This window comes from Zychaea mexicana, assembly GCF_025766255.1.
Source record: "Zychaea mexicana strain RSA 1403 chromosome Unknown BDB00scaffold_1, whole genome shotgun sequence".
In the NCBI taxonomy this organism is placed as follows: Eukaryota; Fungi; Mucoromycota; class Mucoromycetes; order Mucorales; family Lichtheimiaceae; genus Zychaea; species Zychaea mexicana.
In genome coordinates, this window is record NW_026516664.1 from 918,115 (window position 1) to 940,882 (window position 22,768).

The window sequence follows — 22,768 nt, forward strand, 5'->3', positions numbered from 1 at the left end:
AGCACCCTTAATCGTTCAACTGCTATTACTACTATGTCGCCCTCTGTCGTCTATCCGACACCAATATTATGTTGGAACAAGAGAGCGAAAGTACAGAGCAAATCCTCGTGGTATATGGACAATAGCATGTGGTACCAGCGCAAGAAACAGAACAACATTCTGACGGTGGAAACGTTGAGATACAGATTATTAACCTTTAAACATACTCAGCACATCTGATTAAGGAGATGAAATACATGGTTCAAAGAATGAATACATATCAAACTTTTTGGAAAAGACAAGATTCAATCGACTAGCGCGCGATGTGAAAATCAAGGAGTTGCGCAACGAAAAAACCCACAGTAAACCAACTGCGCAAATACGAAAAAAAAAAATCGGTTGGACAAATCATTATTTGGCAAGTGCTGCATTTGACTAGTATTTGGAGCCTACGGTATGTAAGATATTAAGCAAAGCAAGCGTTACCTTGCCTTTTCTTTGCGTGTACATTCCTTTGGGATACGCTGTATCTGCGCCACAGTTTCGGAGTCGCTAGGCCCGAATGGGTTGAGTTTTGGCATTGCCCAGTTCATGCGCATTCGTAAGCACCGCAACGACCGAACTTTCCTTTTCTTGAAACAAATAGTAAAGCAGTTATAATATGGCGAGTTATTTCGGTGTGTACGATTTGACCTATTTTCTTTCCTTTAATTGGCCAATATGTAGCCAAATAAAGATTACACAATAAAGAAGAAGAAGAAGAAGAAGAAGAAAAAAAGCTAATTTACTGCATACAGACGATCTCAATATAAAGACAACGACCAACGATCGTCGGCAACAACACTATAATGTCGATCTAGACGATTTTATGGGCGCTTCCCCCTCGACAACAACGCGTCGAACCCATGTCGATGCTGCACAAAATTTACAACAACTGATGCAAACAGCGCAGTAAATATAACTTCATTCTCTCATTTTTTAAAAGAAGGTAGACGAAGTTTTTAAAACGGTCGCAAAAATAATATTTTTATACAGGTTCTTTGGTCAGTTTCGAGACCAAATGCAGGCCACAGGTAATCGAGATCAGGAACAGTTTCTCGACGATCTTGTTTCACAATTACTGGAAGAGTCGCAAAGCAATGCCAAAGGACCACCACCGGCTTCACAACGGTTTATTCGACTTCTTCCGAAAATTAAAGCTAGTCAACTGGACAGGTTTGTCAGTGGAAGGGAAAAAATCGTCCCTGTATATTCGGATGGAAGAAACCAGGGAAAGAAAAAGTGGGCGTGGCTATAGAAAAGGTGGGACGAATAGACTGGAAAGCACTTTGTAGTAAAACTATTAGAACTACTTTTTCTTCTCACTAGTGACGAAACCTGTATTATCTGTAAAGATAATTTAAAAGCAAGTGAAAGCGGCGTCACTCAAATGCCTTGGTGAGTTATTGTTATTATAGTAATTGTAGTAGTGATAGCAGTATTAGTATTCGTAGTGTACGTAGTGATAGCTGCTGCAACAACCTGTAGTTCGTTGTTATATTGATACGTTATACTCGTGTGCTCAACTCTAATTCTTTAATTTGTTCAATGTTAGTGGTCATTACTTTGATCGGGAATGTCTGGTGCCTTGGTTAGAACTACATAATACTTGTCCGCTATGTCGATTGGGAGTTGAAACAGAACAGGCAGTGAAAGAGGAAGAGGAAGAAGAAGCAAGAGATTTTATGTACAGCTAACTGATAGATAGTAAAGCTAGTATTTAGAGGTATATGTTACTGGCGTTGTTGTTGTTGTCTTTGATGGTTTTACGCCACATGCTGATAATATCCACCACTGCCTGATTTTATTTTAACCATTTTATTTTTCCGTTATTAATATATTATGTTGCAACTATCTTATTCGCTGTATATGTTGCTCAATTGCAGTCAGGTTAGGTATGTTACGTATACGTAGCATCATCTTTTTTTTGTGATTGATAAACAAAATCGAAAAAGAGAATAGCTTATTTGTTGTTGTTATGGTTATTGCTAATGGCAGTTGCTGCTGGTGTTGTTCTTCTGCCAAGTTAAACCTTCCCAGGCGGTATAAAAGATCATGTGGATCATCCGTCCATCCCTGAGATGATACACAGCCGGTTACTGCGTGCTCCTAAGTTGTATGCCATGCTACGTAATATGCATACAATGAAGGAAAATGACTGACTTAAAAGGTCAAAAGGCATATGTATGATGAACGCGCAAAGATCGTATGCTTCCTAATTTTTTGCTCATCGTCCAGACCGGCGTATTTGGATGTGTATATACACATTAATGTGAGTTGCTTCCGATCGTTATCTCTGTGTCATTTGTGTGTAGCGGCAGCAGAACTAGAACCAGATTGCTTATTGGAAGTCACCCTCTACTCATCTTTGACACGGTATTAAATAAGATTGATGACAACAGGCTACTATTATTGTCTAGGAGACCACAGGGCAACACTTGGCGTGGGCTTCTTAGGGAGGAGAAGCAGTAACGGGATTGCGCTTCCGGCTCAAAACAACAAAGATCCGGGTAAAATGTGTGTTTATGCGTACAAATCAGTTGTCATCTTACAGTTTAGACCCCCAGGGCTAAAAGCAAAATAAAGGATCACGGGTTATAATTTCTGCGTTTGCGCTCCTTCATGCATAACAATGCTGCTTCATGATCTTCCTTTCTTCTTTTCCTATCGCACCACCCTTTCTTCCCCCCCCCCAAAAACTCCCACATCTGTATACACGCCAGTACGCGTGCCTTTTTTTTAACCTGGTGGCCTGGCTTTTTTAGTATGTCATATGCAATTTTTTTTGTGAAAACTCTTTCAGGTTCAAGAGAGAGCTCTACGAGCTAATTCAACAGAGTAGGACATAGAAAAGTTAGTAGTTCGACAAGCAATCGCACACTCTCCTTCATTTTAGTTTTTCAACAAGAACCACAGCTCAACATCGCTCATCATGACATGGGCGGACGAACCGCCGATCCCTGAACATGTTCATATACATATCATTCTGTGTGTCCATCTTCAAACGTGATCCGATTGATCTTCCACATACTGTTAGAGCTCACAGGCTCCATTAAAGAGATGGCCAAACAGCAGATCGTAAAGCCATCAAGATCCTGCAAAGGGAAAAGAGCTCATATACATATTATTGTGTGCCTATCTCCAAATGTGATCCGTTCAATCTTCCACATGCTGTCTGAAATCACAGAATCCACTGGAGAGACGTCAGAACAAAAGATTGTAAGGTCGTCAAGATCCGGCAAAGGAAAAGGATGGGCGTCAGATTCGACTCAGTATTTAAAGTGTAGAACTTCAAGGCGGATGGTATGATTGTATGTATGTGCTTATGAATCAATGTTAACTGGAAGAGCTTATGATATTAGGCGGAAAAGCGCATCATCCTGAGCCTTTCTAAACCCTTATTTACATAAGCCATTGCTGGCATAACAGGGTGGGAGGAAGGGATTAGCGAAGTGTATCGGCTATGTAGTGACGCTATACGACAGACTAGAAGAGGGTATATATAGAATATGATTATGCGACCCAGGATGCCTGGAAGGCAAGAAGCCCTATTTTTGTCTACGGTAGAGTTGACGTTGGGTTAGACGTGTATATTATTACTGCACTGCCATCTAATAAGAGTTTTGAAACCTAAGCCATTTTAATCTGTAGCAATGTAGTAGTAGTAGTAGTAGTAGTAGTAGTAGTAGTAGTAGTGTCACTGCACATAGTTCTATGACAGTTTTGCTTCCGTGAGTATGGACAAGCGAATAGTAGATCAAAGAGTTATCATATCTCCGCGAGTTCTCTGATACCTAGTATATATCGGTAATATTACATCTATGGAAATTACGCCGTATTCCGCTTACCTCGTTTCCTAATATGATGCATGTACTGTAGAGCTAGTGTACACATTTCGCATTGAATGTAAGGGAACAAGGCAACTAAAGTACGCTACGGTTCATCTGTGATATTATGGTGGTGAGGATCAACTTACGGCAGCGGGTTAACGGAAAGTACTCATAGGTACATGATGCATTTCTTTTATGCGTAACAGTAATAGCACTATTATACTGTAAGACTTGAAACCTGCACCCTTACGCCAAGTGGGTATATGATGATCAGGAAAAGCACTTTCAGAAAGGGGGGCAAGTTGAGAAGGCTTAGAAGATCTTTAAATGCATTTTTTTTCTACTTTACGTCTCCAAAAATAAAATAAAAAGCAGTTATACAAAAAAGAGTGTACTGTAAATTCAACAAGCAGATAAAGGATTTGACTTCAAGTATACCAGAGCACGACAACTCCTGTATGACAAGGATATACACGCATTAGAGTTTAAAGGCTCGAGTTATCCGAGCTATTTCATTTCAGAGTGAGGTTGTGGTCAATCTTCTGGTGAAGAAGGCCGGAACAGTAACGGGATCTAGAAAAAAATTATGGAAGCTGCAAGATATAAAGAGGAGTAGACAAGTGGAAAGCTCTGTGCAACAAGTACAAAACACTGCTGTATCCAGTTTTGCCTTTTTAAATATACGATTAAAGAGTTTCGGCGAAACTAAGCTATTGACGCTTGAATACCATAAGTCTTTGATGACAGCACCAAACAAGCTTCCTCCCGTGATTTGCCAATAATAGACATCTTATATATCATACGATTTATCTTAGAGGAGCAAGCGCTGAAGTTTTTTCTATAGTTACTGTAACCAAGTAAGTACATCTGCCAAGGTGATATATTTATTCAGCTGAAAGTGGTACGGTCAAGTGATAAACACTCCCCTCCCCCCCCCCACCCCAGTCACCCTTTATAAAAAACGGGGCGGCATGTTTTTACAAAAGCATGTAGAAGAGCAACAACAAACAATGATGCACAAACAATAAGGCAGAGGACATATAATAAGTGATGATTTCGAATAAATAAAAACTAAAAAGTAATTTGATGATGATGCACTGCTTAAACATCACTCACACACATACGCACACACACATACACACACACGAAAAGTAAAACATATCTTTTTTCTTTGTGAGAGCGGAATGTCCAAAATACTTTTTTTTAATCAATCCCGTGCCACCTCCGATATGGGTGGGCGTGTGCATTGCTCGACCCAATTGAATTGCCATGTCCCTATCATCAAACCTCTTGTTATTCTTCCACTCTATCTGATATGAAGGGCTTCATGCCCCCGGGGGGGGGGGGGCTGCTGGGGGGAGAGGACGCTGTAAGCATATATCGTGATCTGCTACATAGTGTATGGCCGAATAGCAAAGAATACAAAGAAAGAAAGAGGAGAACCTCCTCAAGTCTGTGTACTCGTCGGTATGCTTCTCTCTGGACATGGACACGAATGCGTGCCCCCTTTTCAACCCACTTTGTAAAGTGATGGCGAGTAGTAGTAATAGTAATAGTAGTAGTAGTAGCCTTTTCCATTTCGCTTCTAACTCGCTTTCCCTTCCCCCCCCACCCAAATAAAATGACCAGAAAAAGAGAAAATATTTGCACAGTTTAAAGTGACAAAAAACAAACAAGGTGCTGCTGATGCTGCTGTTGTTGTTGGCGATAAATGGTGACGATGGCGATACAAGTGGCGACGATGGTGATGCATGTCTATGCGTGACATTGTATACTTTTTTTTTTAATTTACGTATCTAGTTTTGCCCGGAATGCTCTTTCTGATGACTATGATGTTGGTGATGATGTTTTGCGAACGACAGGGCACTTCTTGTTCGCGCTACTTGACCCGAGAGAGAGAGAAAGAGTGGAGACGACACATCATTTTTCCCACCTGAAGAATTCCTCTGCCATGAGCCCTAGGAGGATAAGGGAGTTGCAACATTCATGTATGCTATGATCATCCGTATCATTTCGCAGCCTTTTTCCACTTGAAAGCTACAACAGCACGCATATCAAGTAAGTCACTTTTCGTGCTACGAAGAGAACTCATACGCACGCATACTAATAGTCACAACTATTATCAGCACCATGCGTCAAGGTCAAAACAAGCGATAAACAGACAAGCGCACCATACATAAATAAAATTGTAATCCGGCCCAAAAATAACAGGGACAGTTCTAATGACATTTCAGACAAGTGCTATTATTCTCTTTGCTTATTGTTTGGGGGAGGGCGGGGGGAAGGGCGCGGGGATGATCTCTTTGCCCTTTCTTACCGACCTGCCTTGAGCACTTGCCAACATAGGTCCACGCTTTTTGCTGCGGACGACGACGACGTCGACTACTACTACGTTCATTCCACTGCTCTTGCTACTATAAAGGGCGGGGAAGAGAAAGAATTTGATAGGAGGGGTCGAATTTCCCGCCAAAAAATGAATGGAGCAAAAGAGTAAAAAAAGGGAGAAATGAGTTGATGATGACTATTTTGGGGGTGTTAGCGGGTGTGTGTGTGTGGATAGAAAGAAGGTGATCCGGAGCCCTTGGTATAAACTTCATATATGTAGGCGAGTATGCTATTTCTATGCGCATGCACATATGTGCTAACTGACTCACTGTCTATCTGTTTGTGTTATGTGTAGTCAGGGAATATTTGATCAGCTATTGCCGCATACTTGCGCGCAGCCTCTGTACATGACTGGGTGGAGACGGCAGTACAATCGTAGTGGAGGGGAGGGGAGGGGGGGGTAAGTAGCAGCAATGATAGTAGTAGTAGTAGTAGTAGTAGTAGTAGAGAGTACAGTGTTTGCACCCGAAATGTGATAAAATGGATAGATGAAAAAATCACAATTTAGCTCACAGTCAGTCAATGCCTTCGTTTAAGCTTCCCTTTTTAATTGTTGCCCTTTTTTTTTTCTTCTGCCTCTTCCTTCTTCTTCTTCTTCTTCTTCCTTTCAAAAACGCTTCCCTTTATTAATTACTTTTTGTTTTTGTACATAAAACCCTCTCTTTCTTTAATATCTTCCATCTCCTTTCCTCTTTGTTTTCGTTTCGTGCAAATGACCACACAACTCGACACAACGCCATCCTCTACTACACGTATCTTCGCCTGCACCCAGTGTCCAAAGAGTAAGTCGTGCCACACACTGCACAGCCTTGATTGTTCACAGATGCTAACAAGGATCCTTACTTTATCATCACCAACAGTCTTTGCCACGCGATCCAACTTGTAAGTCTACACGCTACCTCAGCTAGTCTTGACAACTCTTATTTGCCAGCACTAAGACATAAACATCATTACAGGAAACGCCACATGGAGAACCCAAACATCCACAACATTCCATATATCCGCAGCCGTGACCAGAAACGATGGAAGGGCCATGCCAAGAAGGTCGTATCCAAGGAAGAGACCACTGAAAGGTAGGGTAGCCCTCTCACAGCGACTATTACTTGCACTCAGAAACAACAACACAGTTTTGCTCATTTGGGAACCTACTTCCATTACTTGCCCGTGTTTGCCTTTAGGATGCGCAAGTGGCGAGCAGAAAACCGGGAAAAGAATCGACAAAACGATCTGAGATGTCGTGTATATCGGCTGGCACGTCAAAAGTTTGGCGAGCATGATTCACCCGAGAAACAGCAATTCGTGTGCGATGAGATCACACGCCGTCTTGGACGTCGCATGATGATGGAGCAACAAAAGATCGATAAGCAGCAGCAGCCTACCAGCAACAGCATGAATCCATCGCCACACCAACAGGCGAGCCAGCATCATCTCATGTTTCCAAGCCGTGGTCGTCGCCTTGTCCACCGTCACCATCATCACACCAAGCAGCAGCAACACGACCTTGTCCTCAACAGTGATGACGATGAAGACGATGAAGACGAGGCCATGGTAACCCGCAGCACTTCAGTCCGAACTAAAGATGACTTGGTTGAGCTTCCATTCTACAGTGGCGCACAGCGAAAAATCGAACTACCATCGATCGACGTGCGCCGTTCCTCCTTCCACTCGTCCGCATCATCCTCGCCAGCACTGCCGCACTTATCACCTAGTTGGCGGAACGAGCGCCGAACAAGTAGCAGCAGTGTTAGCACACTAAGCAGTTTCACCAGCGATCATCTTTCTGCTTTCACCAAGCAGCCTACATCCCCTTTAACGGAGGATGATAACGAGTCGCATAGCAGCAGTGGCAGTAGCAGCTCGGCTGATTTCTTGGCTCTGCCGCCCATGCATGCATTGCTTTCTTATGCGCCTTCGCCGTATCACGCGTCTTCGCCAGCATCATCATCACCAGCAGCAGCACACCCGCATCCGCCACCGTCGGGATCAACCTCCCCGGCTGCCACATCAGCATCAACCGCAGCTACTGTTACTGCTGATAAGACTGCTGCTGCCGCCGCCGCCGCCAAACCCAAGAGTGGTGCAAGTGCTTCTGAGCGTAATCCCGACGTAGAGCCAGTGCGATATGTTGAACAAACAAGAATCCTGGATGAATTTGTCGGCGTCGTGCTGAACTATGCTGGTCATCGTCAATGTCGCGAACATTCTTCATGATTTCCCTCCCCCCCTTTTTTTTTGTGTTCCACTGTGCAAAAAAAAAAAAAAATAATTTCTACTTTGTATCTCTTCTTTTTACATCACTTTTTTTCACGTTCTATACATACTACACAACAATAACAACATTTCCACTCACATTCTCTGTTCTACGCACTCACATAACCACAACATACAAGGCACAAAATCACACTCTATCTTACATATTCTTCTCCTTTTTTTTTTCTTTTTTACTATTTTCTATTTTACACCCGCATACTTCTCACATCTATTGAACCTTTTTTTTTATTATTTTTGACTTAAGACAAAAAAGTAACTTTATTACTGCTCTCCCCAACACCCAAAAACAAAAGAAGATTCTGTTTTTTTGTGCATTGTAGTTATATACACACACACACACATACACTTTTTTACATAGAAGACAAATACAAACATGATCATTTTAAACTTGGAAAAGAGACTCATTTTAATTGTGCTATGTAATGAAACCATCTGCTCTTGAGTTATGCACATACTTACATATGCAGATGTGACCTACTACAGCCAGCAGTGCTATCAAGGGTATTACTATGTGGCAGAAAGCCGCAACATCATGATGATGGGGATGTAGTGTACCTAGTGTTTACTGAGCTAGCAGCAGACTTTCTAACTCATACTGTATGTACATGATGCAGAAGACATAATAACAGCCCACATTAGTATTTTTTTCCTCGCCAAGCTGTATGCAGCAGTAGAGTGAAATGTAATTTATCATATCACACATCAATCAAACAGAGATAGAGTGTAGTACTAGTTGGGGTTGGCGTGTTAGTAGGTACACTCCTCCTCCTCCCCCACCTCGTTTCGATTATCAAAAAGAGAAGAAATTGCTTCGCTTCTTTTGCATTTTCAAGGCCACCGTCACTGCACCCTTTAACCCTGCATTATTCCTTTTTCATCGCAATAACGAACAGTGCTGCCGTACAGAGCTTGTCGATCACTTGTTTTGCAAGTGCTGGTTTTGCCAACCGTCTAAATTTGCATATTACAGCAACAGCAATCACTACTACTGTACAGTATGTGGAATGAGCCCACTTTTTTCTTTGTATTTATAGTTGCAGCACTTGCAGATCATGGAAAAAGAAAAACGTCCGTTGTTTCTTCAAACAGTAGTAGTAACAGTAGAAACAAAAAAGAAACACGTAAGATATTCATCATGTGATACATTATCATATCATTTTGACGATAAAAAGAAAACTGGGATATGCTGCTAGTTTGCTAATAATAGTGATGGCGAGAGTAGAAAAAAAATGAAAAGAGGTCAGGTAGCCATTGCCAAGCGATGTAACAGTATAGGCACACATTCATGGTGCTCTTATCCAGCGAAAGTCTTAAATTTTGAAGAAGCAGCCTTTTACTAACTTGTTACTACTACGGTTGGAAGAACCCAGTACTACTTGTTCAAAGTTAGAGCACTTAAACGCGTCGATTGAAGGATGCAACGTCAGCGGCGCTTGGTTGTATAAGCACTTTATTCATTCTGGGCTCGGTAGTGGTAGCGGCAGGGAGGAACGCCAAGAGGCGTTGGCCATATCAAACTTGCTCACCGAACCATTCTCTTTAGCTGGACAGATCAACACGCAAACAAACCAAACAGATTCTCGTTTATATTAACGTACGTTGGGTATAACACATAAGCAGGAAGGTTCGACTAATCATGATCTATGTAGACGATTCAAGCTACATAAATGCTGAGCGCTATTTACATACATTCCTGGCTCTTTTTATCGCGTCGTATAATTCACTCTGTTAGACCTTCAAAGGGCACATAATTAAAAATCCACTTGTTGATCCTATGGTGTGCGCATCTTACTGAAATGAAAAAAGCAGGAATAGCGGAAAGAAAGCAAGACAAAGAAGATTGGCAGACCATCGTATAAAATGGGTTGTATTGTACAATTATTACTTTTCTCAACAAAGTTATGGTTATCCTTTTAAAGACGACTTTATGTGATCACTTCATACTAGACTAGTTCTGTTGTTAGGTACACTGGCTTTTGCATAAACACAATAGCGTATGTTACTCATAGGGTTTTCACATTGAATTTGATCTTTTTGAGATGGTTTTTTTGATTGGAGGGGCACAGGCGGTGTGCTGATGTCCTTGATGCTATTGCTGCCGTCGTCAAGTGGATCGGTTTCGTTAAGCTGATGCTCTGTTCTTTCAAAGCTCGATATGTCCATTGACTATATACTGTAACAGAGGGATGATCCAATTATTCTCTCAGTCACACCTGTATGTCTGTAGGCAAGAACTTTGAAATCGCTCAAATACATACCAACCACTCGTGCTCATGACCCTTTTTTCCTTTCAGGTGTGGCTTAAAGAGAGTATGTGCTTATAGGAGTAGCTTGTAAACCCCGAGTTGAAATCAAGATTAAAGACACCCTTAAACTAAGCCTGTTCCTGGCCCAGTGCACAAAGCTTTTGTATGGCTCTTTTGGCTTTTTTTCTTTCAAATCTTCCACAAACTTGCAGTGCCGCCATGTAAGGATCCCTACAGTAAATTCCTTAGAGCATATGTGAACGCTACGAGATCAGAGCGCTTGGGATTGCTCTATCGGGACATATCAAGATCCTTACTATTACAGTCACCTCGTACCTTGTTCACGCGCGTACCTACATTTCACGGGATCACAGAAAATGTACGTGTGTGCAACAACGATCTACCATGGATTTGCTTTGGACATTCGATATTCCAACCTCGGCGTTATCACGTCTTAAAATAAGGGGTACGAAGATATTTCTTTTGTTTTTGTGTCTGTTGCAAGGACTTTAAAGACAAGATTACGCTTAGCAAGGGCTCAAAAACATTGAGACAAACCGAAACTGTCACTTTTGTCCTGAGTTAAATATGTTTTCCCGGTTCGGTTCCTCTCATCTTCCCCTGCCATCTTTGATCCAACTACTCAATTCTAAGCACTGTGCTGCTCATTACATTAGGGTATTTGATACAGCAGAACAATGAAGTATTGCTGTATATATGTTTAACGTTGAGAGATCTAATAATGACTTGAAGCCTTCGAATAGGTGGAAAAGGGTAGAATAGAATATGTAAGTTTTTCTTCGAATCGAAAATCGGCTTTCTAATATGTACATGTTATCTCCTATTGCATAAGCATCATTATAATTTGACAAATTAATAGCAGTAACATACATCGATATCATATCAACATCTGCGGTTCCAGATAAACTCTTACAGAACACTTGGATCCACCTAACCGCCAAAGTCAAAATCCCGCAGATATTGACACGAAACGAAGCAAAGGGGCTCAAGGGTGAAGGTGCGTAGGCACACATTAAGGCTCATAAATGATAGTAAAATTCAGTGTAATCAGCCGTGGCGTACTTATGTACATTATGCATGCACACAGCTCGAAGCAAATGGTACAAACCAAACAGCGTCCATTACTGCTCGATGAGTTAATGCTACATAGAATGTTCTGTGGAGGTGGACTTTCTCTTTTTTACTGTCTACCTTTTGCCACCCAACTTGCATGCATACTACATGCAATGTCACCGGTATTATCACCTTATAGTACCTTTTGCATAACATCCGTATATCGTTACCGCGAGCTACCACACAGAGTTTTAAACAAGGGGCTATTAATATATGTACACTTTTTGTATTTCAACGATCTATACATAGTTGCACGATTGCTACTAGTAGTACCATCGTTGTCGTTGTCTAACTGACTCGTCTAGGAGAGAGCTGGCAATAGGCATACTATCGTCTGGTGACACCTAATAAAATGCCACACTTTGAAAAATAGCCGTACGAGCATGCTGGTGTGGTTGTTTATAAAGCATACATAATTACTCACTACATAACTAAGGAGTGGTATACTTAAAGCCAAACCCTTTATCTGCTTGTTGCATTTACAGTACATTCTTTTTTGAGAAACTGCTTTTATTTTTTGAGGCGTAGAGATCTCTAAGTTTTCTAAATCCCCCTCTCTCTTTAAAGTATTTTATTAATCATCATGTATCTATTCGGCGTAAATTTGCAGGTTTAAAATCTTATGGCTGTTACTGTTACGCTACTTAGTATGTACTTGCCTTCCCTCCCCCCACTTAATTCATCGAGATCTTCCAGCATTCATCCTCAACACTTTTTCTCCTGCTGTCCAGCTAGGGTTGTCTTGGTCCCACAAACCTTTCTAGATCTGACGCAAGAAGTATGTCCCTTGGGACGCAGTGTTCACACCGTCGCATTTAGTAAATTGCAAAACGTTTTCGTCTACTCTGTATGCATCATGTAGGCGCTGTTTCCGTTATTATGTTGTCATATGTTAAATTTACAAATCCGTAGTGCAGTAGCAGCCTTCTTCGTTTACTTTCAGCGCCAAATTTATGTACTACTATAGATGCTTCACAATAGGAGACGAGCCAAAGCATAAACGAGCATTTGGAACAAAAAGGGCTTCCTAACATCTTGTGAAACATAATCATTCTTGGTTGATGCCTGCTTCTGGGTTGGCGCAAAACTCTCTCTGCATTTGTTATTCAACTATGTATACGGTGACCATGTACTTATTATCATTCAAGAGTGAAACAGATCAAAAAACATATTTATATTTGATAGTAAATGCATTGCTTAAAAACAGAGAAAGGAAAGAGAGAAAGGGAAGGATAACTTTAAGAAAGCTAATTCTTTATGAGCGGTTGGCCAAGGCTTTGTGAGCTTGAGCAAGCTGGGATTCAAGCATCTTGATGCGTTCCTCGTAGGAGGATTCCTTGGATCGGAGCCCAGTCTTTTCCGAATCCAAAACCGCAACGCGCAAGATCAAACTGGAGTTGACCTTTTCCAGTTCAGACACACGGGATTCCATTGCCTCCATCTTGAGCACCTTCTTCAAGCGGGATCGTCTAGCCGCATCTGTATTCTTTTGGCGCTTGATGGCCGCTTCGTCTTGTGGGCTAAGCGGTGGGTCGGATGATTCGCGCTTTCGCTTGTTGCTCGCCTTGAAGGTAGCGACAGGGGTGGTAGCAGTAGCAGTAGCAGCAGAAGTAGTGGTAGTACTAGTGAAAGTTCCTGAAGGTTTCTTCTGTTGTTGCTTGACCGGTTGCTGCTTCACGGACGGCTGCACTGGATGCTGGTGTTGGGCTGCAGCGGCGGACATCAGAGCAGCCAAGGCTGCAGTCAACGGGTTGTTCGCCAAGCCGCCAAACAAATCTTGGAGCTGCTGTTCCGGGGAGGGCACGGCAGACGATGTAGACGATATGGGGGATGACGATGTCGAGGACAAACCGGGCGACGGATAGGACAAAGTAAGCGGTTCAGCTGAAGCATAGACAGGCGACGATGTTGATGAAGAGCATGCGGGAAGTGCTTCTACTTCTTCGTGCTTGATGTAAGGGGAAGGCGATGATGGCGATGGCGAGCCAAGAGCGTCTTGGACGAGCCAGTCGTCAAACAAGGGGTCGACAGTAGGATCAAATACGGAATTATTCATTTCGAGATCGATTGTTATGTAACTTGTTTGTTTGTTGGATGTTTGATTATTTAGGAGCAATTGATATTGTTGTTGTTCAAATTATTATTGATCACTCGATTCTTGCAAGTCTTCTTGTTGTTCAAGTTGTTGTTGTTGTTGTTGTTGTTGGAAAGTCGTAAAGAGTTGAGTACCATCATGGTGTAAGTTGTAGTAGTAACACAGGATGTGCTGGGGTAATTGAAATATAAAAACTTATTCGAATAATCGAAGAAAAAAATTGTGTGGGTGGTGGTGAATGTTATATGGTGAAAAATGTAATTAATGAATCCGTAACGTGTGTACGAGAAGATACGCTTAAGCGGAGAAAGAGTGGGCAGCAGCCATGGTGAATAAGATACAAACAGGAGTTAAGCGCAAAGAAAAATAGAATAGGATGGTTAAAGAAGAGGGTTAGGAGATTAATTAATAAATTAGCGTGTGTTATGCTTTCACCACAAAAGCAGAAAGAAAAAAGAAAAGAAGTACAAAGAAGCTTTGATGGGTGTCAAGCCGAGCCTGTTTATAAACTATGCGCTGAGCTATTTTGATTGGCTGATGATATTTCAATGACTCACTCTTCGTCCACAATTTATTTCCTTTTTAAGCCTAGATCCCAGGGCCCCCACCTTTGGCTTTTTGACCCTTCACTTCACTTCAAATCGTTGTCCTCTTGTCTCAAAAGCAACATCAGCAGCCACTCCATACACAAAATTATTTTGTAGTCGCTCTAATCTCTTCTTTACCTTTGTTTGTGTGTGTGTGTGTGTGTGTGTGCAAAGAGAGGCACGAACCCAGTCGGGTGCTCGTTCAACCCAGTTACCAATAGGATTTATTATCTCCCGCCGATTGCAGCGCACCGCAATTGATAATCATCCCTCTGGCGAATTCGCATTGTTGCCGTCGCCCCGGGCACCGCCGGAGTTAAAAAAATATTTTGATCCGCGGATAAAAAAGTGTGGCTGTTCAGATTTGAACCGACAATGTGTTGTAGCAGCCTACAATGACAAATAGCACTACCTTTGGTGGATAGTTAGCGAGCTACCTGTAAGGCTTATGACATTTATAATGATGCTTCTAAGTCCTCCATCCACCTTTTTTATTGTATTGCACAGAACGAGGGAATTTCCAAGTGCTGCAAAGTAAGAGCCTAACCGAGTTAATTACCAACGCATCTTACTGATCTGCTTGCTTTGATCTTCCTTTCAGCACAGCAATAATGGCATTTCTGCATATGCTTTAACAGATTGCATATTTATTATGCTGTGACTTACTTCACTCTAGGTACACTGGAGGAGCTCTGTTGCTGTTTATTGCTTTATTGAATGCAGGTTTTGTTTAAAGAAATTGTATTACTCAGGTCCGATTTAGATAGAGTCATCAACGACGTTAAACTAAACGAGAAGAGTCCTGTATCTTCTACATGTGTATAAACACTTGCTACCTACCGGTGCGAACAGTAAAGTTAATACAATCAATCATTTTTAAGCGTAGATATTTTGATGTGACAATGACAGCAAAAAAAAGCTTTCATCTTTCAAAGAGTTTCAGGGCATAGAAATATGTTAATTTTGGTAGGACGATTTACATATTATCAAACTCAAGGAACATGAACATAACGATAGCTCATGAAGTCATTGCTCTTTGGCACATGCATGGTGTATATTTCTACTTATACTGTGTAAAGTAAGTCTTTTTGACACGTTCTCATGATATTGAGATTGCTACTAGACGCAGTGGATTTACTTCTTCCTCAGATTGAAAAAAAAGGGCACAAAAATGATCCAACGCTATCTGGTTTTGTGAACAATCAAATGATCAACACCACGGTTGAAATTCGGTTCGTTAACGACAAAGAAAAAGTTTGTTCTATCAAGTAATAGTAATTGGGCTCACTGACGACCAACAGTGAGGGCTCTGTAGATGACTCATTGCGGGAAGGTGTTAGGTGTACTAAACAAGGAGTCACACGCACATCTGACACTTTTTATTGTTTCCACTTCAAAGAAACACGCATAAAAAAAGCTACTGTGTTGTCAGCCACACCATCCATGAGTTTCAAACGTGAATTCTTTCAACGATAATTTCTTGGAGAGTCAGCAAAGCTGATGGTTAGATTCTGACCATCCAGTTGCCGTCATCGCGGTCGATAGGAAAATCAAACAGTTTTTAGAAAGGCTATCTGTGAAGGTGAAGATCTTATACATTGAAAGCAATACGCTGCATAATGGTGCACACATTCACATGTACTCAGCCGTATCTGCTTCCTATTAAATAGACACAAAGATATTTAATCCTTTCTCTTTTGAATTCACCAACGCTTTTTTCACTGACAAATTCAACAAAGAAGAAACTTTATCTTAAAAACAAGACCATTTCATCCATTCAATAAAGAGCAACCCATGACAATGCTTGACGTAAATTCCAGCAATGTCATTGAAGTTGCAACGACTACCATTGGCGAGCTCAGGCAGAGGCTTCTCCCCATACTCGATCGACGCGCGTACGCTTTGGGCTTGGTGGGGAAGTATGATGCAGCTGTCCACGACGCCCGAGAAATGATCTCCCTTGCCCCGACTTCATTTGAGGGCTACTATCGCCTTGGCTGTCTCTTTGCAAGTCAAGGGAAGCAACACAAAGCAATCGAAGCATTCGATTCTGGTTTACGAAATCTCTCTCCGGTGACAACGTTTCAAGCAACAGACAACAACAAAGAAATGGCTCCATCTGCCGCGGCACAAGTGCTTTTGACTGGCAGAAAAGCAGCACAACAACAGAGTCAAAAACGAGTCGACTTCGTTAGAGATCTTTCGGTTGAGGTGGCAAATGTCATCTTGTCCATGTTGCCACAGCATACCAAAGCTGCTGTCCTGTACGTCTCAAGCACGTGGAGAAAACGATTACTTACATGCCCTTTGGCTTGGAGAACACTGTCAATAGCTAATCAAATCGAAGACGTCAACATAACAAGTATGCTGCCGTATATTGCCCCTCATATTCGACAACTGTCACTCTCAACCGCAAACGAGAATGTCTTGCTACGACATTTATCAAGCATGAGCAGCGGATACTTCAAAAGAATCGAGTCCTTTCATTGGAACGGTACGAAATGCGTCAAGCTACTATGCTTATTGAAATGGGGAGAAGAAAAACAATTGTGCATTACTAATGTAAAACCTCTGTTTTGTTATATATGTACAGCCAAAGTCGTTGACAATCTTGGTATACATACTACATTGTCATTGACAGCAGCCCTTTCGCGAATGTGCACCACGTTGACAAAGCTCGAACTCAACGTTGATGAAAGACTCTCCCCTGATAGCTTAACTTTGACTGATCTGCTCATTGTTTGCATCAATTTGACCAAACTGGTATATACAACACCGGAACCTCTCATGGTGATTTCTTTTGACAATGACAACAGTAGCAGCAATAACAATAACAACGAGCAAGTTCAGCAACAGCAGTATCTAGAGCCCTGCCATCACGCACTTATAGACCTCGAAATAGAAGCATCATTAATCACCCGCGACTACATCAGACCGAAATTGCGACAGTGCCCTCACTTGCGGCGATTGGTGTTATATAGCCCGGTGGAAGACGATATTCTTATCGATATCAACAATATTTGTGCAAATCTACGGATTCTCGGATTCAATTCTAATGAGGTCCCCACGGCAGATTTGCAGAAAGACGCCAACAACGGCCATCAGCAACAAGCTGGTTTGCGACAGATTTATACTTGGAGCAATAAATCTGCTGGATCAATAGAGAGATTAATACCACTTATTCGTAAGAATATGGACACAATTGAAGTTATTGAAGTAGACTTCCGTCCTCCTTTTATTGGAAACCCGGAATTGGTGGATCCTGGAGCCTTTGATTGGTTACAGGGACATCACAGCTTACTATCATCTCAGTTGATGAATATCAGGTTACCCAAGTTGACGAGCTTAAGGTTATATTCTAACGGGTATACGGTCCTGGAAACAAGCTTTTGGAAACTGATCCCGAGATGCGCTCCTCTCACGCAAATTTATCTCATCGGTATAAGCTCCATGGATCGGGTGGTCGACATGCTTGTCAATAGCTTCCCGCGACTTGAAGTCCTCCATATAGCGCTTTGTAACGAGCACGATTTTGAAGCAGGATTTATTCGGTTATACAAAAACTATGCCAACCTTGCCGCTGCTGCAACATCAGCAACATCTGAAGTGCGAGAAAACGCAGCTCAAACGCAACGACGACAATCAGGCCTCCTTAAACGCGTTTTTTTAGAGGGGTGTCTAAGCATTACGGACCGAGTTCTCTCTACCATTGGCGACATATCAACACTGACGACTCTTATACTATACGGACCATTTCCAGCAGTGTCGTCAGATGGAATCAAACAACTTGTTAGAAAACTCGTCAACTTGAAAGAGATTACAATTGGTATCCTAGCCACAGTTAAAGACGACACGCTTATTGGTGCCTTTGACAACCGTACCACACCGTACCTCGAGATCGTGCGACTACAGGATCTAAAATCTGTGACAGATTATGGAATCATCATCGCAACTGACAATATAGCTAAATCATTGAAAACTTTGACACTGACCCGATGTCGATCAGTTACCCAAAGCGCTGTTAATTTTGCAAAACGAAAGTGCACTGTGTATGATTATCGATAGCAATAAAATAACTGTACAATTCTGTTTGAAAAAACAAAAAGATCAATAAAAACACATCAAATTAAACATCATCGCTGACAAAGTACCAGCTATTACGCTTGTTCCTCGAGTTTCTTTCGAATTCAAATAAGCACATATCATATCATATGAACTTAGTGGTAGCTCTTTCTTTTCGTCCCCTTCCGTTGTTCTTTCGCTCTTTTCAGTTATTTCTTCCCCGTCGATATTTGCGAGATAGACAACTATTGCATAATTGCATTGATTCCCCGCACTATGGGCGACCCAAACCGTTGTAGTTGCGTTCTGCCTATATGTGAGCTACAATACGTGAATCTGTAACCTGGGTGTCACAAGACGAGTCTGCCATTGTTCTCGCTTCAAAAATTACATAGCACACATCAAGTCAGAGAAAGGAACCCTGTTGTCAGCTCCTTCGATCTCATTCTTTCAATAAGCTAACAAACCGATATCATAACCACATTCACGTTATTCACTTAGCATCATTACAATTAATAGAAAAAACAGTCGCCTACTTATACGAAGGTCGAGATTTTCAATTTTCTTCATTAGCTCACTGCATAATAATGCATACGTACACCGAGGCTAAGCAACATCTACCTGCTATTAGAAAAGTACAAATGGCAAGGAAAGGCCTTTCTCCTCCGTCCTTCTCTTTCTCATAAACCGACACTTTTTCACAAATAGCCCCACCAAGGAAAAGCACTCTTCAATGTCAAATCCATTTGATACAGTCAGCATGTTTCACGCAGTGGTAGAGCCTACCATTAACCCAAACAGCCATATAGAATTAACAACAGCTGATATTGACGACATCCAGGAATCACTACTTCTGATACTCGATCAACGCGCACAAGCTTTAGGCTTGGCGGGGAAATTCGAAGCAGCAGTCCATGATGCTCAAGAAATGATTTCACTTGCTCCAACTTCATTCATGGGTCACTACCGTCTTGGTTGTCTCTTTGCAAGTCAAGGAAAGCAACACAAAGCTATCGAAGCATACGACTTTGGTCTACAAAAAATTTTATCAGCTACGGCGCCTCAATCCATAAATGAAAATAAAGATTCGACTCCTTCAATGGCGGAACAACTTCTTCGAAGCGGCAGAAAAGCAGCACGACTACAAACCAAGAAACGAGTCGACTTTATTCGGGATTTACCTATAGAGCTGGTATATTACATCCTGTCGATGTTGCCACAACAAGCCAAGGCTGCTATTCTCTATGTCTCTAGAAGGTGGAATATTCGGTTACTGCAATGCTTTTTTGCTTGGAGGTCGCTAGCGGTTGCTGACAATACTAGTGATGTCAGCATAGCACACATGCTGACATATATTGCTCCACATACTCGAGACCTGTCTATTACCACAACGAGCGAGCGTATCTGGCACCAACACTTGTCAGCGATGAAAAACGGATGGTATAAAAGACTTAAATCGCTTCGATTGGAAGGTATTGCATTGAGTACATTTTTATAATGTGAAAGTTGTGGAAGTAAAGAGAAAATGTTTTGATAATTATGTCACTGATGTAAATCTCTTCTGTCTATTCGTAAACGTCTAGCCAAAGTTGTCAAGAATCTAAACCCACTTACACCATTGTCATTGCTAACAGCATTTTGGCGGATGCGTACCACGTTGACCAAGCTGGAATTGAGTATCGACGAAAGGCTCATCTCGGTGAAAGTTGCTTATCTTCTCATTGCCTGCATCAATTTATCCAAATTGGTTTTTACTACAACAGAATCGCTCACGGTAACTACTCTTGGCGACAGCGGTAACAGCGGTAACAGTAGCAACAATAGTGGACAAATTCAGCAGCAGCAGCAGCACCACCACCACCACCACCGCCACCATTGCCATTCCCTCAACAATCCTCACCACTACCACCACCACTATCAGCAGCAGCACCACCACCACCACAACCATTCCCATTTCCTCGACATTCCTCACTACCACCACAACCACAACCATTGCCGTTTCCTCGACAATCCTCACCACCGCCACCACTATCAGCAGCAGCAGCACCACCGCCACCACAACCATAATCATTTCCTCGACAATCCTCACCACCACCATCACTATTACCACCACGCATTGAAAGACCTACAAATAAAGTCATCTTTAATCACTCGCGACTACATTAGACCTATCCTGCAGCGGTGCCCAAACATACGGCGATTAGCACTCTATAGCCCGACGGAGGATGATGTTCTGGAAGTTATCAACATGAATTGTCCGAATATACAGATTCTCGGATTCAATCCTGAAAACGCTAGCGTTCCACAATTGCAGGAAGACAGCGACAACGAATATCGTCAGCAGCAACGTGGTTTGCGACAAATTTATACTTGTAACACAAAATATGGCGTGACACTCGAGAGCTTAATGCCACTAATACGAGTGCATATGGACACGATCGAAGTACTCCAAGCAAACTTTCGCCGACCTTTCTTTGGCGACCGAACAGACTTGGTCGGCCCGGAAGCCCTTGAAGAGCTTGAGCACCAGCGCCGCACGAGATTCCTCTCATCCTCTAGTATGACTAACCTTCGGCTCCCCAACTTAAAGAACTTGCTTCTATGTTCAAAACAGAACGGGTTCGTGGAAACAAATATTTGGAAATCGATTCCGTGTAATGCTCCTCTGACCCGTATTCAACTACTAAATATACTTGCAATGGGGCCAGTATTTGACCTACTCATCGACAAATTACCACCGCAACTCGATAGTTTCCGGCTAGCCTTCTCCAAAGAGTCAAATATAGATTGGGACTTTATCCGGCTTTTCAGAAAGTATGCCAACGTCGCCGCCACTACACCAGCAACTAAAAAATCTCAACGCCGACCACCGTGCTTCCTCCTCAAAACTCTTGCTCTCCAGGATTGTCAAAGTGTCACGGACCAAGTTCTATCAACTGCCGGTGACATATCAACGCTGACAACGGTTATGCTGCATGGGCCATTTCCAGCGTTGACCTCAAATGGAATCAAGCAGCTGGTGAAAAAACTATTCAACGTGGAAATGCTTGCCATAGGTAACCTTGATGTGGTTACGGATGGTACTCTGATCGGCTCCTTTGACAACTATCCTACACCGTATCTTCAAACCTTGAAACTGCAGAGCTTGAGAAATGTGACAGATTATGGTGTCATTATCGCCGTAGATAGTTTAGCTTCATCACTGAAAAGACTGAAATTAATCCAATGTCGATCCATTACTCAGACTGCTTTTGAATACGCAAAACGAAGATGTGCCGTGTATGATAAAGAATGACAAATTTTGTTTGAAAGAAATTACAATAAAAGATTCTTCATATTACATATCATTTAGAAAGCTGGTTATATTGCTCGAACTACACAAAGACATACAACTAAATCATATATTTAAAATTACTGCAAATTGGTTCGGTGAGTTTTCAGTCCTTCTTTACTCATTTGCGTGCTTTCGAGTTATGTCATTAGCGTATTTATTTGTACGATGAATTAAATTGCTTCATCGAGATATCAGCAAGAGAAACGCATTTCCTGATAGAGTCTTTATCACTCGCTACAGCAACAATGGGGACAGAATCCCATTGGTCTTCAAGTCAGCTGCAATAAGTGACTCGGGAGCCCGAGTTTCACAAGACATGTCTGCTATTGTTCTCACTCCATAAGTAACATCCATTGAGCATGGCAGAGAAACGCTGTTGTCAGTTCTCTCGATCTCTTAATTTTAAAAAAGAGTTCAGTCAAACCATCATTCTCCAGAGATGTTAGCAAACTGGTGGTTAATATTGTTGCATCATATGATTGATGTCCTCGTATGTATAATTAGAGAAACAAACAGCTGGTGGAAAAGCCTTTTTCTTTTTACAAAGATAGATAGTCTGTAGTTTGCAAAATGAGCATCTACATATCAGTAACTATATACACAGAGGCTTAGTAGCATCTTTATCAATTTAATTAGAATCAAAGTCTTTCGTTTTCCCTTTCTTTCCTAGTTATAATACACTGGCCATTTTTTTAAGATGATAGAGAACATACAATCTTTAATGCCAAAACCATGATACACTAAACATGCCTGACACCGCAATGTAACTCTCCATAGGCTCCAGTAAGCTTATTGAAACAACAGCA

The 22,768-nt window shown here is 41.8% G+C and overlaps 5 protein-coding genes across 5 annotated transcripts; 4 read left to right on the top strand and 1 right to left on the bottom strand.

Annotated features, from left to right (window-relative positions):
* Window positions 1-590: 590 nt before the first annotated feature.
* Window positions 591-1,903, top strand: BDB00DRAFT_795168 (uncharacterized protein). The gene is made up of 5 exons (XM_053121368.1): window positions 591-656; window positions 777-930; window positions 1,015-1,194; window positions 1,348-1,416; window positions 1,574-1,903. Exons 1-5 carry the CDS (start codon window positions 641-643, stop codon window positions 1,713-1,715), a joined length of 561 nt encoding a protein of 186 aa, XP_052985965.1. The 5' UTR covers window positions 591-640; the 3' UTR covers window positions 1,716-1,903.
* Window positions 1,904-6,784: 4,881 nt separating this feature from the next.
* Window positions 6,785-8,444, top strand: BDB00DRAFT_948749 (uncharacterized protein; the record flags this gene model as incomplete). Its single annotated transcript, XM_053129557.1, has 6 exons — window positions 6,785-7,015; window positions 7,094-7,115; window positions 7,190-7,306; window positions 7,412-7,563; window positions 7,771-8,062; window positions 8,318-8,444. Exons 1-6 carry the CDS (start codon window positions 6,946-6,948, stop codon window positions 8,442-8,444), a joined length of 780 nt encoding a protein of 259 aa, XP_052985966.1. The 5' UTR covers window positions 6,785-6,945.
* A 4,710-nt stretch (window positions 8,445-13,154) lies between these two features.
* BDB00DRAFT_745293 (uncharacterized protein) lies at window positions 13,155-13,457 on the bottom strand (the record flags this gene model as incomplete). Its single annotated transcript, XM_053118526.1, has 1 exon — window positions 13,155-13,457. A coding segment is annotated over one exon (303 nt), but the record flags the coding sequence as incomplete, so codon positions are not given.
* Window positions 13,458-17,906: 4,449 nt separating this feature from the next.
* On the top strand, window positions 17,907-18,643 carry BDB00DRAFT_795174 (uncharacterized protein). Its single transcript, XM_053121369.1, has one exon. It carries the CDS (start codon window positions 18,017-18,019, stop codon window positions 18,629-18,631), a length of 615 nt encoding a protein of 204 aa, XP_052985968.1. The 5' UTR covers window positions 17,907-18,016; the 3' UTR covers window positions 18,632-18,643.
* Window positions 18,644-21,091: 2,448 nt separating this feature from the next.
* BDB00DRAFT_795176 (uncharacterized protein) lies at window positions 21,092-21,963 on the top strand. The gene has a single exon (XM_053121370.1). It carries the CDS (start codon window positions 21,189-21,191, stop codon window positions 21,921-21,923), a length of 735 nt encoding a protein of 244 aa, XP_052985969.1. The 5' UTR covers window positions 21,092-21,188; the 3' UTR covers window positions 21,924-21,963.
* The last annotated feature ends 805 nt before the right edge of the window (window positions 21,964-22,768 follow it).

What these genes read in the sequence shown, in the direction of transcription:
- BDB00DRAFT_795168 (XM_053121368.1), top strand. An exon ending in AAAGCTAGTCAACTGGACAG is followed by an intron (nt 1,195 to 1,347) that starts GTTTGTCAGTGG and finishes TCTTCTCACTAG; the next exon opens with TGACGAAACCTGTATTATCT. An exon ending in GGCGTCACTCAAATGCCTTG is followed by an intron (nt 1,417 to 1,573) that starts GTGAGTTATTGT and finishes GTTCAATGTTAG; the next exon opens with TGGTCATTACTTTGATCGGG.
- BDB00DRAFT_795174 (XM_053121369.1), top strand. Translation starts at nt 18,017, where the DNA reads ATGGATCGGGTGGTCGACATGCTTGTCAATAGCTTCCCGCGACTTGAA.
- BDB00DRAFT_795176 (XM_053121370.1), top strand. Translation starts at nt 21,189, where the DNA reads ATGACTAACCTTCGGCTCCCCAACTTAAAGAACTTGCTTCTATGTTCA.